General features: G+C 48.5%; 1 protein-coding gene across 1 annotated transcript in view; it reads right to left on the reverse strand.

Moving 5' to 3' along the window:
• Window positions 1-15,432, reverse strand: part of LGR5 (leucine rich repeat containing G protein-coupled receptor 5) — a 116,707-nt gene that overhangs the window by 21,847 nt on the left and 79,428 nt on the right. Inside the window, exons 5-8 of the mRNA XM_046671633.1 lie at window positions 8,487-8,702; window positions 6,962-7,033; window positions 4,338-4,406; window positions 3,022-3,093 (exon numbers count right to left, since the gene is read on the reverse strand). Coding sequence (XP_046527589.1) covers window positions 3,022-3,093; window positions 4,338-4,406; window positions 6,962-7,033; window positions 8,487-8,702 — 429 coding nt within the window. The remainder of the gene's footprint in view (window positions 1-3,021; window positions 3,094-4,337; window positions 4,407-6,961; window positions 7,034-8,486; window positions 8,703-15,432) is intronic.

Below are 15,432 nucleotides of genomic sequence, written 5' to 3' on the forward strand. Positions count from 1 at the left end.
TCTGTCTATGTGAAGGTTCTAGTCTCTGTCTGTCTACGTGAAGGTTCTAGTCTCTGTCTACATGAAGGTTCTAGTCTCTGTCTACGTGAAGGTTCTAGTCTCTGTGTATCTACGTGAGCCTTCTAGTCTCTGGTCAAATCTTGTAACATACACAAAGAACTCATCAAATTTTCTGAGAGGAAATAAACTATTATGGTTTTTTGGGAACATTAGAATTTTTTTGAATAAATTATTGCTCTAAAAGAGGAGATGTAAGAGCTTAGAAATATTTTGTTTTACAGACGTTTTGGAAGTAATGGTATTTGAACCACCTGGTCAATGGGGCTCCCCAAATAGTTCTGAGCTGAGATATCCTCCTAGTTCAATGAAATTCAACAAATACTTATTGGTGGCTCTTATGCTCAGAGTACGAGGGTAGGTACACGGGGATGTGAGACTGACTCATTAAGGGAGCTGTTGCTGGGTGTCTACCACATGCCTGACATTACAATACAGGCTGGGGTTTGGAGAAGAATGAGAAAATCTCCCTGCCCTAAAGATCCTGGAATCAGTTGGGATATAACAAATAAATAAGAATGTACCAGTTTCTAGTTGACAAAGCATTTTCACATCTGTAGCTCAATTCATCCACCCAACAACTTCATAAGATCCACAGCATGAACACTTAGATGCTATTTTCCTCAGTTTTGGAGGAATAAACCGAGGCTCTGGTACTTTGGCAAGTGTATTACCTCTCAGGGCTTCAATTTTCTAATTTGTTAAACTGAGGTAATAATACTGAGTTGTAGGGTTTGTGTGCATGTGAAAAGAGCTAATCTAGGTGTAACATCTGGATCTGTGTGGGGGGCACAACCGTCACTCTGCAGACCTGGTCCCTTCTGTGCTCCTATGCTCTGCCTCTGCTTTTCCCATTGATTAAACAATTGGTAAGAGAAAGAGCTAGGCTAGCATATAGGTCTTAGATTAAAAAGCAGAGTTCCTCGTAACAAATATGACATTACCGCTTATCTGCGCTGTGCTGCTATGTAGTAACTGTGTTTGTATCCGTGTATGTACATATGTACACTGGGCAGACATGGATGCCCGTGCTTGGGCACAGAAGGCGCAAGCATCAGATCAAATGGGAGCCGTAGGGCTCTCAGGGGAGAGTTCTCTCAGGAGCTCAAGAAAAACTTCATGAAATGACATTTGAAATGGACCCTGGAAAACAATTTCAACAAGCGTAGTGAGGGGATGGTATCATAGGAGCAGAGGAAATAAAGAGCTTCGTTCTATGAAGGGCTTAGTCGGTCTGAGTCATGGCATAGGGTCATTGAGGGGAGCTTGGGGAACTGGTCAGGAGGGTTGGCCTGGAACGTGGAAGGCTGTGAATGTCGGAGTTTGCATTTAACGTAAATAGACAGCCCCGAGCCTCCATGTGTTCACACCGAGAGACAAGAGGGATGCTTCAGGGCGATGACACGGCTGGTGGAAGAGGCAGGGAGATGAGCTGACTGTAAAATCTAGAGGTAACGGAGAGCAGAGAGGCTGGTGGCAGAGGGGACGCAAAGAAGTGGATGGGATAGGGACTGCAGAGGTGGACAGGAGGCCTGGGCAGCAAGTGGGATGAGGGAGGCATTCACGGAAACCAGGAGTCGGCGCAAGGGTGGGGCAGTGACAAGAGACAGAAACAGACAGGAGAAGGAGAGGAGGATTTCAGGGAGAGAACAGTGGACACCATCTAACACTGGATAGAAGTGCTCATAAATCTTGGGGGCTGTGAGTCCTCCTCGAGGGGTATTAGCACGTCAAATGAGTGACGAAGAAAACCAGTCCCTCGGCTTCAAGGACCAAGGAGCAGAAGCAATGCCACTTGCCAACTTTTCAGTATGTAAGTACCCTCTAATGAGGACTCATGTTTATTGGAAAAAAACTGTAAAACCCTTCGTTTGCCAACATATTGCCAAAACATTTCAGAAATGATGAATGGCATTCTTTTCAGTTGTCAGTACAATTGGGACTCCAGCTCATTTGTGACAAATGCTACACGATTCCAGAGGCCTCTCAATCAGGTTGGCACAGGACGGATATCTGTCAAGAAGTGCCCCAGAGTCACCTTCAACAGCTGTCCTTACTCCCCTCTCCATGACCCCTCACCCACGACCTTAAGCCAACACTATGCCCCAACCCCCAGCCGTCTTTTCATTAAGAGCCCACCTAACACTGGCCTCTTTTCATCGTCCTGTATATCTACATGTGATCAGTTTACCGTTCATGTGAGTGTGCGACTATTTCACGCCACGCGGCTCCTAACCCTCAGACAGACCTTCCACGACATACGCACCTTCTAGACTTACAGCCTAGTTTGCGTAATGAGACTCGATGCTTGGGCTTGAGGGTGAAGGATCTAGAGACACAGCATAAAGCAGAATTCCTCTCCCCTCCCCCTCGCCACACCCCCCATCCAGGCTGTAAAGGACTCTGTTTGCATATAGTTATTCCTTTATTCCCTTATTTTTATTTCAGCTTTATTGAGGCGTAATTTATGTATAAGTTGTAAGATATTTAAAGTGTACGTTGTGGTAATTTGATACCCGTACACATCGTGAAAGGGTCCCCCATCTAGTCAATTAACAAATCCATCACTGCACAGATTTACCTTTTTCTTTTGGTGAGAACATTTAGGGTAATAATTTATATTTCTAGTATACTTGGGTTCAAGTTCTGAATGACTAGGTGACCTGACACTGATGCTCTAAAAATCAGTTTTATTCCTTAGAGAATAGAGACAAGTGAAAGAATCTCACGAGATCATTGTGAAGTGAGCCAAGGCGCTGAGCAGATCAGGCACAATGCAGAGGGGAACCTCTCACCCACCGCACTCAGCTAACACCGGCAGGCCACCTCCAGACGCGTCTCAATGCAGATTCCCATATCAACTGAGACAGCCCGGGGCAGACACAGGTCATTCACTGACAGCCTTTAAGTGTAGCCCACACTATGGTGCAGGACAGGAGGGTCAGAAAGAACTCAGCCACTTACAATGTAACGAGAGAAGGGTTGCCTACAAACGCTTTCTCAGGGATCAGCCTGATGTTGTTGCTGTGGAACCCTCTAGAAAGAGAGGAAAACAATGTTTAGAGAATAATGTGGAGTAAAGTTATGTGCATTTGACACTCATGTCCTCACTTACTCTCTAGGACAAAAGAATCACAAGCTGTCATCTTGATGTAGGAATAAAGAAGCTGAAAATAACCGTGCTTTATGGAAACTTACAATCTGACGTTATAAAAAGGAAATCCACCTGTTAATTTACAGTAGAGCACCACCGCCTGACATCATGAGACGGGGGCCATCTGTGGAGAGAGGATCAAGATGGCTTCTCCTGATCCTGTTTGATGCAGGGAGAAGAGAAAACGAGGTGAGCTGCCGTGGAGTCGAGACTTGAGTAATCCCTTCATGAGGACAAGATTTCTGAGCCGAAGGAAGGTGCCCTGGCCCAGGGAGTCTGTAGTAATAACCATCAGAGCCTCATCTGTGGGAGCCAGTGCTGTCTGAAGGGCAGAGGGGCGCGTCTCTGGTCTGTGAGTCCCGTGTGGCCTGAGGCTGGACGAGGTGACTGGCAGTCTTGGGGCTGCCTGACCACAGACAGTGATGACCTTCCGGACGAGCCAACCTGGAGGTTCCGGAGGCAGACCCTCGAGGGCCTTTCTTTACAGACAAGCCCTGCAGGCGGCCCCTTCAGCCGCGTGTCTCATTTCTCTCTACCTGCAGAACAGGCTCTATGCTTGTTTTCCTTTCCAAACGTGAGGAGACCCGTTACACAGGTACAAAGAAAGCTAATTAATTACAGTATATGAAAGACAAAATAGGCAACCTAACAGCTAAGAGTGAGCTTTGCTTTGGCAAAACTGTGGACTTTTTTATTAACCAAGATTCATTAAGCATTTAAAGAACAGGAAACAACGTACATGGAAGCACCTCACACACACACGTCCTTCATCCTGTCTCGGACTCGGGCAGCCTGGAAATAACTGAATTCTATTACAGTTCTCTACAAATCTATATAGTATATAAATGTCGGGGGAATACGTTTCAGGAAAAGAGTATGGCTCAGAGAAACATGTATATTTGTTCTAATATTCATATATTAGAGAAATCCATTATAAATTAAAAAAAAAGTATCTGATGCTTGCTGGTGATCGAATCAATTAAAACATATTTCAAGTGTACTTAACTATTATTTCTATGAACTTTTAAAATTTCCTAGTAAGTCATATTAAGCACAATAATCAAACATTTTAAAATCAGTTCACAAAGAACAATGTTCTCCCACTAAATTTGCTCTAAATACTTACAGTTCTTTAAGGTTGGAGAGTGTTCTGATTGCAGTGGGGAATTCATCAAGATTATTATAATTTAAATCTCTGAAAATAAGTAAACAGTATTTTCAGTTTTTCATTTACAAATTCCTATGTACAACATTTAAAGGAAAGTTAACACGCTCTTCCAAAGGACCAGCATCACTGATGAAAATACTCGTTCCTCCTCTTTAAGAAAAGGGATTTTCTTGGCTTGCTGACCATCATCATTCCACAAACATCTGCATCAAAATGATCATTTGACTGATCAACAGAAATTTCAGGGTTAAGGCTCAATGTCACTGGGGTGTTTAGAAACAGGGAGGGGACACACAGCTAACGCCCCGGGAGGAGGGCGCTGGGCTGGGCTGGGTGGCTCGCTGACGTCGCTCTTCACATGAACCTGGCTCACTGAGCTGCCAGCCTGGATGTGCATCCTCAGGGCTCCTGAATCGCATGCCCTTCTTGCTCCCTCCTGCACGCTCTGACTTTTCCCTGCTTTTCTGAGTCTCGCCTGAGAGGCCAGCGCTGTCCCTGACTCCTGCAGGGTGCCCTTTCTCTCCCAGCCTGAGGTCCGGGACGACCAGCAGCTTCTGAGGAGGTCTCCATGGTACACGGCACTCTCAGGAAGGACGTCAGGTCCAGAATTTCCTCAGGGTCACAAATAATGGTTCAGATCAGAAGTCTGAGGTTTTCCCTGGTCTGTGAGGCAGGGCTCTAAACTATCCTTCATGCGCGGAGATAGAATGGCCAAACAATGTCAAATCACTAATTTCTCCACTGTTAGGACACAAATGGCTTTTCAATTCCATTGCTCACAAGTGCTTTACAGACTCACTCTGCCTTATATCTATATCTTCGTATGAAAAAGCACTTGCCTCCCTTCTCTGGGCAGATTTCCCAGATGACGCAGGAAAGGCTTCGGTCAGGCCATCAGGTGTGGTCAGCTCTCCCTCTGTGGAGAGTAACTACTGTCTAAGTTTAAGCGAGATAGAGTCTGACTGAGTCAGTCCTTACCAGGATTCCCACTTGTGGGGCACAAACCATCCTTAAGCTGTGCTGCAGGCAGGAAACTCCTGTCTCTTATGGACATAAATTGTCTTCCTGTTTGTACATCTCCCCAGACCTCTGTTGTGATTAAACTGGGATGGGGCCCTCACAAATTACTTGGGTTTCTAGGGAAAGGAAGAGGTTGGGAGTAAGCAATTTACTGGCCCTCTGCAGCCCCGGGCAGAGTGGAGAGGAGACAAGGACTCCAGGAATTAGGCTGAAATGTTTAACTCCATGGTATTTACATGCAATCCTGGGTCCTCACCTCAGACTTGGGGAAAAAAGAAAGACTACTTATGGAAACGCCCATCAAAGCCCACCTTATTTCTGCTCCTCTTGGGCTGAAAGTGACTGCAAGGTGTTTTCCATGCTAAGACTCCCACCCAGCCCCGTGCAGGAAGGGAGTTCTAACTCTTCCCAGCAGCTGATGGGGACTGCCTGTGTGCGCCAGTGGAGTGGCATCAAAGTCCTGTCTGGACGGGTTTGTCTTTGGCATCCCCTTATGACGATGAGTGCTCCCCTCTAAGAGGAACACAGTGACTGAAAGAACTCTGGAAGGAGAGCTATCAGTGTCATCGGCCTGGAGAAGACCGTCAAGAACACATGGTCCCTCAGCAAATCAGTGACCTAGACCTGGTCAGAAGCTAAACTGGCTGCGTACAAACTGCTGAGCTCTATGCGAAGGAACAGTGGGCTCCCACGGAACAGGGAGCTCTGGTCATCGGCTTCTGCTGTCGGGGGCAGAGGCTGCACTGCAGATCCAGTGGCCCTGTGGGTTTATCACACTTGAGTATTAAAAACCCGCAAGAACTGTCCTCACGGCGGCTCTGGCACAGGCTCCAGGCGGTCAGGCAGGACTCTATTTTATCACAGGTACCAGCTCAGAAGTGAACTCAGACCTATTGTTTGGAAGTGGTGTACAGAGGTGAACACGGATTTCAGAGTCAAACTAGAGAAAGAAGAGAATCTCAGCTACGCTACTGAGCAGGCAGGTCCTGTTGGTAAAGTAGCCCCACCAGAGCCTAAGCTGGATGGCAGCGGCTGCTCTCACAGGATGGTCACAGGATGAACTGAAACAACGTGTGCCAAACACCAGCGCAATACATGGTCACAGATGCCCTCAACAAATGGCATGAACCCTCACTGTCTGCTAAGGAGACACCTGTTCCTCTCAGACTGGAGAGTCCAGCACCGCTTGGTCTGCGTCCCCTCATCCAGATGGAGGAGGAGAGGCACAAGCAGCACCTGAGGACGAGCCAGAACTGACCTCTGCGGAGTCACGCCCTCAGCACACAGTCGCCACTCAGCAGAGCATCTTGTTTAGCTCATCACAGTTCCAACCAACTGATCACTCTGTTATATCAGAGCAAACCTCAGGCTTGTGTTCAGCTGCATGTGTGTGCATGCATGTGTGTGTGTGTGTGTGTGTGTGAGATAAAGCCGCGTGAGCATCTGCCTAAGCTCAGGCAATTAACCAAATCAGACAGCAAGTTTGACTCTGAGGCCACGTTGATTCCTCAGAACACTCACAAAAACACTGATAAAAGGGGAACAAATGAAAGGTCACTCACAGCGTCTCCAGGCTGTGGAGCCCTTCAAAGCACTTCTTTCCCAGGGAGTGGATTCTATTGTTATGGAGATGCCTGAAAGGAACGGAAAGACGGGAAGGAGCTTAGGCACAGGTTTTGATGGCTTATATGGAAGGAAACCTGCACTAAGGAAGGTGTTAGTTATATACAAGAAATGGTTGTTTACAGTTTTTTTGAAGGCTAACATGCACAGACGACTCTGTTCCACAGAACTGAGCAGCAGCCCCAGTTTCACCTGCTGGGTGTGCGATATTGGGGAGTGCGCAGTGACAGAGCAGCACGGCTGGCTGAGCGCACCTCAGAGGCAGGATGTGCAGGAGAGAGCCCAACCCCCACTGACAAAGGGACGCTCGGAGGGCCCCAGCTGCGCTAGGCACACTTCCCACCAAAGCTGACAGCTTATCCCGGTTGCCTTCCCAGGTTAACAGGACAAGGCAACTGAGCCACAGGGAACGTGGTCAGATGGCTGTCCAAGGAGATCAGCGACCTCGACACAGCATTAATGTGCATAATTATCCCCTTGGCTCCCTGGTCCGTCAGTGAGGTCAGGGCCCTGAGAACAGCTGTGCTCATGACTGAAAACCAGACCAAGTCCCAAAGAGAATTCTGGAAAATGGGCTTATGGAGGACAGGGTGAAAAAGCTGGATCTCTGCAAACTCATCCCCTCTCGTGGAGGAAAAAGTTAAAGCACTTCCCAGCTCCTGGTGGGCCAGTAGCATCATCTTTGTGAGATTCAGTACAGAAATTTGTTAATATCACCCCAAATTTCTGATCCTTTCAGACTAAGGTTTTTATTCTAACAAATACACACTGGTTTCACGGGAGACCTACGTGATGTTTACTGAGGATCTTCTACATGTAACACTGGGGGAAGGGGATTGAGGGGACCTAATAAGACGGAAGACGCCGGCCAGCCCTCAAAGGAGAGCAGACCACGTGCCAGAGACCTGGAGGCCAGGACAGCGACCAAGCGGCGCATGGCCCTCAGGCGGCAGCTGTGCTCCCACCTGCACTGTACACGCGGGGCACGTCCCTGACTCTTAAAGAAGACTGATGACCTTCCAAACTATCGCTTGAGAATCATTTTGGTTTACGTAAAATAGTGGAATCTAGACCTCTGGGGAAAAGCCACACAAACGCACAGCTCGCGGCCAAAGGGTCGTGCTCGCGCCCCTTCCGTGGCGGGGGTCCCAGGGGTCCCAGAGCTCCTGTTCCGATGACAAGGGCATATTTCAGCTATAAGGTATTATCGGGAACCGGAGTTCCGCCGCCCCGGCCACTGGCTGACTGCGCACGCTCCCCGAGGCAGAGCCGCAGGCCACCCGGACTCCGCGGGGCTCCAAAAATGTTCCTTCTTGTACACAACTGGAACATTTATGAGTCATTTTGGGGAGGGATTTGGGGGTTTTCTTCCCTTAAAAGGTCCCTATCAAGGTCTGAAGGGCCGCAACTTTAAGGCCAAGCCTGCAGCGAGTTTAGAAGCTAAGAGCAAAGCCGAGGACTTACAGAACCACCAGACTGGAGAGCTCCGCGAAGGCGCCGTCCGGGACGTGGCGGATGCTGTTCAGGGCCAGGGTCACGGCCTGCAGCGCCGGGAGGCTCCGGAAGGCGCGGACGGGCACCTCGGTCAGCGCGTTGTCGTCCAGCCACAGGTGCCGCAAGGCGCGCAGGCCGCCGAAGCAGCCGGGGGGCACGCGGCCGATGCGGTTGGCGTCCAGCCGCCTGCGGAGGAGGCGACAGTGGGCGAGGCGGCCCCACGGGGGCCCGCGCGACCCCGGGAAGCAGGAGGGGGCGGCCTCCTCCCTGGCCTGTCTGCTGGGGTGCGGCCGGTCCGCGCGGGGCTCCCTCCCGGACGCGCAGGTGCCGCCCCAGGCCGGGCCTCAGCGCGGGATCTGCCGGCCTCCCTTCCGACCCGACCCGGAGAAAGACACCCTCTCCCCACACCCCTGCATCCCAAGCCACACGCGCCTTGCTTCCCCGACTGCTCTGAACTCTGAACACGCCGCACGTGCGGATCCCCCGGTTTGCTCCTTAAGCCCCGGGAGGAGGTTATTTCAGTGTTTGAATGGGACTGAGTACTTTTCAAAGCGGGAAGATGGCCTCAGGGAGGGGGCGGCCCCTCCCTTTCTGTGTGCTGTGCTGAGAGGCCTGGAGACTCCTGCTTTCTTGTCATCCTAAACATTTGCATTGGGCAGGTGTTTTTCCTGACATTTTAAACAAATAATAAAATTGACAGCTTTCCCAGCTTTGGCTTCCGTTTTCCTCACACCATTCTGTAAATGGGGAAATACATCTAAACAGAGATCTGGTCAACGAGCCGCTGCAGCCTCAGAGCCAGCACAAGGGGTGCCACGCCTCCACTTCACACCAACCGCACACCCACAGAGGCCGGAATGACCAACCGAGAGCAGCAGACTGAACTTTTCCACGAGGCGCATGAACGGCAGGACCACCGCCGCCCTCACGCATTCTTCCAATCTGTTCTGAAGGCTCACACACTTGTCTGCATTTTCAAAGCCAGGATTTAAAGAAAGAAAAAAGAGTGCATTTTAAGCTCTCCATGTATTAGGAGGGTTAGGAAATCACGAGCGGATTTTGAAAAATGTTTTAGGAAGCATTTAAGACTCAACAGATGCAGGAACCACACCAGGATCATGAAATAATCCTCTGCAAACCAAACTGAAACAATTCAGCAACGGAGAGCTAATCTCTGTGGAGAGCGGCTCCCTCACGTCTGGTCACAGATGTCACTCCCTCGTCCGTCCCTCGGTTCCTGCTTCTACTGACCGGATAGCACAGTGATGCCCTCCAGGCCCCGGGCCAAGTTTCGGTAAGAACTGAGATGACCAGTGTCAGGAGTTCCGCGTCACAGTCCACTCGCAATTAAACTTCCAGAACAACCATCTCCGTGAGCCGCAGAAACATAGCTTCCAAACGTCTCAAGGTTCTGCCAGCAAGCGGAGCTGGAAGTGTGTAGGAAATCCAGCTCGGCTCGTCTCCTCTGCTCCAGCAGCAACGCTCCAGTAAGGCACGTCTCCTTGGGGAGGAGGGGCGACGGCTTGTCTGACTAGAGGTAAAGCGCACCTGTGCGCTCTCCTTGACGATGCACTGACTAAAGAATGGAGACCTGACGCAATCTCCGCATCTCAGCTGGTGCTGTCTGATGACGCATGGAGACCACAAGGGGCCCAGGGGTCCTGAGAATGGCCAGGCGCACGGCCGGGCGACTGCCACGTGCACGCAGAGGGGGCGCGTCCGCGCGAGTCGCAGGCTCCGCCTCCATGTTTCAGCGACGAAAGTTTCTGCTGAGTCTTGAAGCGACTCTAGTCTCGGTTTTCATTGTTTATTCATCTCTGGATACAAGTCTTTTATGAATCACTGCTTTTCCCCCCAGAAAAAAAGTTGTACTGTAATCTTAGAGCAATTTGCTGTCTGACATGAAATGAGTAAGACGAGTAACTTTTCACAGTCCTAACGCTCCAAATGCTAATACTCGCAGACCCCACATGTGGGTATCCTGTGTGCAGCACTAAAATGTTTCACTTCCTCGGCAGTTTCTTCAGATAAGAAGCTCCCAATAAATGAGACTCCTTCTAAATGCAGTTTCGAAGTCCACGTCCACCTGGCCTCAGTGGGCCAAACCTAATTTTAGCGTGGTGTATTGTTCACGCTGAGGCGGGATCTGACCTAATCTTGACAGAAGGTCCCAAGGCTAAACCGGAGTTTGGAATTAATCCCCCAGCACTCATACAGGTGGTTCTCAGAACAAGGTTAAGACTGTGGACAAAGCAGCTGGCAGAGCACGAATTGCGCCTATTCAGTGAGTAAACAGAGTCATATCATGTCAACCTGGTCTTTTTGGACAGCTGGACACTTTCTATTCATGCTCGGAAAATGCAATATTTACACAGTGGAGTGTAAGAAAAACATCACTACACAGTACACAAAAACACATAAAAATATGGTTCCATAATACAAGGAACAGCAAAAATATCTACACTACACAGCTGCCCTTTTTAAGTGTTTCTTGTTATCACTTGTATCTCATGCAAGTCACAAAGGGTGTGTGTGCAGGAGCTCAGAATGTGTGAATTAGTGCAGAGACGGGGACGAGAAATCTCGGGTTCAAGTCAGCACTGGTGCTGTGTGACCTCTGCTTTCACGAGGGTAACACCTGTCTTATAGGGTCGCTCTGTGATTAAAGGAAATAATACAATGGGGCTTCGTAAACTATAAAGCACCTTCATGATTTTAAATTATTATTACTTGAAGCTGGTTAACAGTTTGTCTTGTCTTTTGACCATCGAAACCATTCAGAGAAAAAGAAGTAAACTCCAATTTTGCCTTAGTCAAAAGTTGGTAAAATGAGTCCTGGGTTGTTAGTGAATTTCAGTCCTGAGAAATGCAGACGACTTCTTTCATCCCTCATGGAAATAACTGAGGTGTCTGCAATTGCACTTAATAGAAGTTGCCCCTATCTTTCAGCCTTCAGTGTCATCACTATGTGTGTGAATCTCAACATCACAAAGGGCAAACAGTTTTGTTCCTGGCGCCTTACTGAGTATGACATCTTCATTCTTCAGGCGCAGAAGCGATGACGTGTCATCGACACCACATTCCAGAGGAAGTTCCTAGCAACAATCTTGGCATGTAAGTGTCCACCGAGAATGTGACAGTGCAGCACAAACCTGCATGCAGTCAGATGCCCCAAAACAAAACACGAACAACGGCAGCGGCCCCACCTGCCTTCAGACAAATAAAACCTCTTAATCACAATCTCGAAATACATTCTGAAAAGTAGTCACTATATGGGAAATGGCACCCATTTCGTCTTCCTAATGTTACTAATAACTTAGAGCAAAATGAAAGAGAAAATAAACTTTCACCCCACTTCTCATGTCACGTACAATCACCTACATAGTGGGCATATGGTGAATCAGGAGAATTCAGACGCAAGTTAAGTCGAGACCCAGTCAGTTACTAATTCTGAGATTTGGGGGCAGATTGATTACTTTCTGGGAGGGTCAATTTTCCTGTGTGTGGAGCAGAATCTCAACAGGTCACAGGATGCTGTGGGCGTTAAAAGAGAAAGCGAATGTGGGGAGTGTGCTGTAAGCAGTAAAGCATTCTACAAACGACAGGCTTCATTGTCTGAGGAAAATCTTCATATTCAGGGGGTGGTATCATTCGCCCCGCTCCCATGCCCTGCCCTGAAAGTTTCTTTTGTTTTTTCTGAGGATGCTTCACCTTTGTAGTTTTGGATCTCTCAAGAGGAGATGGTCTTTTTCTGTCACTTGGGCTGGCAGGGCCACTGACCTTCTCCTGAATGTCCATCCTTAGCACGCATGTTCAGTGGCTACGCTTCGTGTTTCAGTTACTTTTGCAGGATGGCTTCCGTCACACATCTTCCATGCGGGGCCAGCAAAGGCCCACAAGGCCAGCAGGCTGAGGGGAAGTACGGTGTCGTCTGGCGCAGGAACATAATGTGCACTGAGTGAGTCTCTGCAATGTCAGCTGGAGGACGACACCCGACGAGAAGTGGTTTGTCATGACTTTTGGGCGTGTGTTGACGCAACTCCTTCTCTGGAAGGAGGACGTGAGGCTGGAGGATTCCACAACTGCCAGAGGGACCCCGCTGCACGGCCTGCTTGGCAAGGGGACCGTCTCTCCTCACTCCCAGGACCCGGTCAGGCCATCTAGTTCACTGACAGGCTGCGCTGACTCTAAGCATCCAAGGTGAGCATTTGGAGACCGGAGAACGGGGCCCCCAGGAGGTTTCCGGGTTACCTCACTATGGGAAATGTCCACCCTCTCCCAAGCAATCTTCAAGATCTGCATAAAAGTGTTTCTCAGGGGCAGGGTTGTCCTACTGCCTCCTGACTTTTTGTTGTTAGTGCTGTGGAGTGGATCCTGACTCCTGGTGACCCTGTGGATAGCAAAGGCAACCCTGCCCGGTCTGTCGGCGCCATCGTCTCCCCTTCCAACGCTGCATCAGACGATGCTCTGCTGATATTCACAGGGTTTCACAGCCAGTTTTTTCGGAAGTGGGTGGCCAGGTTCTTCTTCCTAGTCTGTCTAGTCTGGAAGCTCCACTGACACTCATCCTCCATGGGTGACCCTGCTGGTGTTTGAAATCCTGGCAGCACGGCTCTCAGTATTACAGCCACATGCAGTTGCCAGAGGATGACAACCAACAGACTGGTGGTGTGGTTCCCTGACCAGGACACGGACCTGGGCCGGATCTTAAACACGACAGCACCAGCCTCCTGGCTGGACCCCCTAATAGCAGACATGCTATCGAAAGGGCACTCTGATAGCAGCGTGCGAGAGGGACTCATGGGAAGTGAGTGACCACGGCAGCTGTAGTTGGCAGGGCAAGAAGAAATGAGTGCCTGAAGAAGTATGGAAGTGGAGAGGAAGGCCTGACCTCAGGGATGTTGCATAAGTGAGGCTGACAGAACGTAGTGACTGGCCAGATGTGGCCAGAGGTGGTGGCAGGGACACTGTGGGGACCTAACATTCCATCCTGGGCAACTGGGAGGATGGAGACCACAGACCAGCGGGAATGAAGGCTGCCCAGTGTTGTGCAAACTGAGAATAAAGCAGAACTACCTGCTCACGGGAGGGCAGTTCTGTAATGCCAAGGACCCTGTGTGGTGAGCAGCAGCCGAAGGGTGACAGCCCCAAATCAATCTTTTATGTTGGGCAAAAAAAGAGCTCATTTTCTTACCTTCTGTCTAAGGTTTTTTCTATAATGTTTTCATCTATAAAAGATTAATTGCATGAATTTTATTTTTTAAAAGAAACATTTGCCAATCTGCTCCACACTCCTGAAAGGAACTTTTGATTTATGAATGGCATTATTGAAGGGATTGGAGAATCTTTGAGATCATTCTTGCTATTGTTGTTGCAGAAAATGGCCCTCTGCTTCTATGCATCTTGTATATGACGCTTTGCCAACACATCACACAATCTCACGTCTCAGTTTGAGAATGTCTTCAATGAGCCATTAGCTACAAGGAAGAGGGCGTTAGTCCAAAGGTCAGCCACAGATCCTGCCTAGTCCCCATCTGAGGAGACTGTAGTAAGGCCAGCTGATAAATGCATGGCCCGAGGAGGAGAGCCACAGGTGAGCAGAGGCTCCTCCAGCCCACGAGGATGCCGTCCCTGTGCAGGCACGAAGCCTCTTCATGACAGACATTGCTCTTAACTTGGATGAGCATTTTTCTTCATAATTTTTAAGGAAATGACCAACTGTCTTGTACATACATTTGCACACTTTCTGAAACCATCTTGAACCATACGTGAATAGGCAAAGGACCTCAGTGATTTTGTTCATTTATAAAATTTTAAGAAATGAAAGCATTTTCAATTATTATCTTACTTTTGCTATGAAATGAAAGTGATGTAGTCCCAAGCTTGTATATGATACAGTTCGACGAGGTGCCTAAAGTCCCTGTCGTGGTGAAATCTTACCGCTTGGAAACACCATTGCACTGGAGTCAGTGGATCACTGGAGTTGAATTTGCTAGGAGATCATTATAATAATATTGTCGGGATAGAATTTTATCCATATGAACTCTTACAGGTTGAATGCATATTGACATATGAGTTCTTCATAATAATATGAGTCACTTTTGTTGTTAGTATGGCTTTTTAATATTTATGGAGCGACCACAATGTGAGATTCCACCTTTTAACGAGATTTCCCATCCATATCCTAGGAAGATATTAAGCATACGAATTCACATAAACACAATGATTGCTTATATGGGAATTTGTGCTTTTGTCTATTCTCCACCTTATCTATTGGTAAACTTAATGTTAACAAGGAAGAAAAATGATTGCTTTAGACTTACCCCTGAAAAAGGAAAACATTTTCCATTTTTCCAGCTTGGTGAGAGAGAATGTCTGCAGGTTCAGTGAATGCGGTAATTTAGAAACTAGTCAGCTGGCTTGACTAGCAGCCAAATTAAGTGCCGAACAGAACTGAATCTCTGTCTCTCTGGCATCAGCGGGGAGCACAAGACTCCAGCCAGAAATGTTAGGTCAATTTACGTCAAGTTGCTTGGTTTCTCAGAGGTGGTCACTGCTGTCAACTTTCTAACAGGGAGGTGATCTACAGCCAAAGCAACATGAGCATCAACTTCTTAAGGTTCATTTTTCTCCAAAACAAAGACCGTCTTTTTGTCAGAGGCACCGTGAGTCTCCCAGGTCCCACCAGGGTTTGGAATCTGGGCGTCATCTCCGAATCTGCATGGCCTTCCAGCCAGTCATTGACCAGATTCTCTCCATTTATCTCCATCTCCCAGACTATCCATTTCCCGTCTGCTTAAGTCTCTTCTCCTTTCACACCTGCCTTGCTGCCACAGCTCTGAGCTGATCCTTTTGCTTTTGATCTCTTATCTCTTCAATTAATCCTGTCTGCTGCTGCTGGATAATCTCTCTAAAG

The sequence above is a fragment of the Equus quagga genome, chromosome 1, assembly GCF_021613505.1.
Source record: "Equus quagga isolate Etosha38 chromosome 1, UCLA_HA_Equagga_1.0, whole genome shotgun sequence".
Taxonomy (NCBI): Eukaryota; Metazoa; Chordata; class Mammalia; order Perissodactyla; family Equidae; genus Equus; species Equus quagga.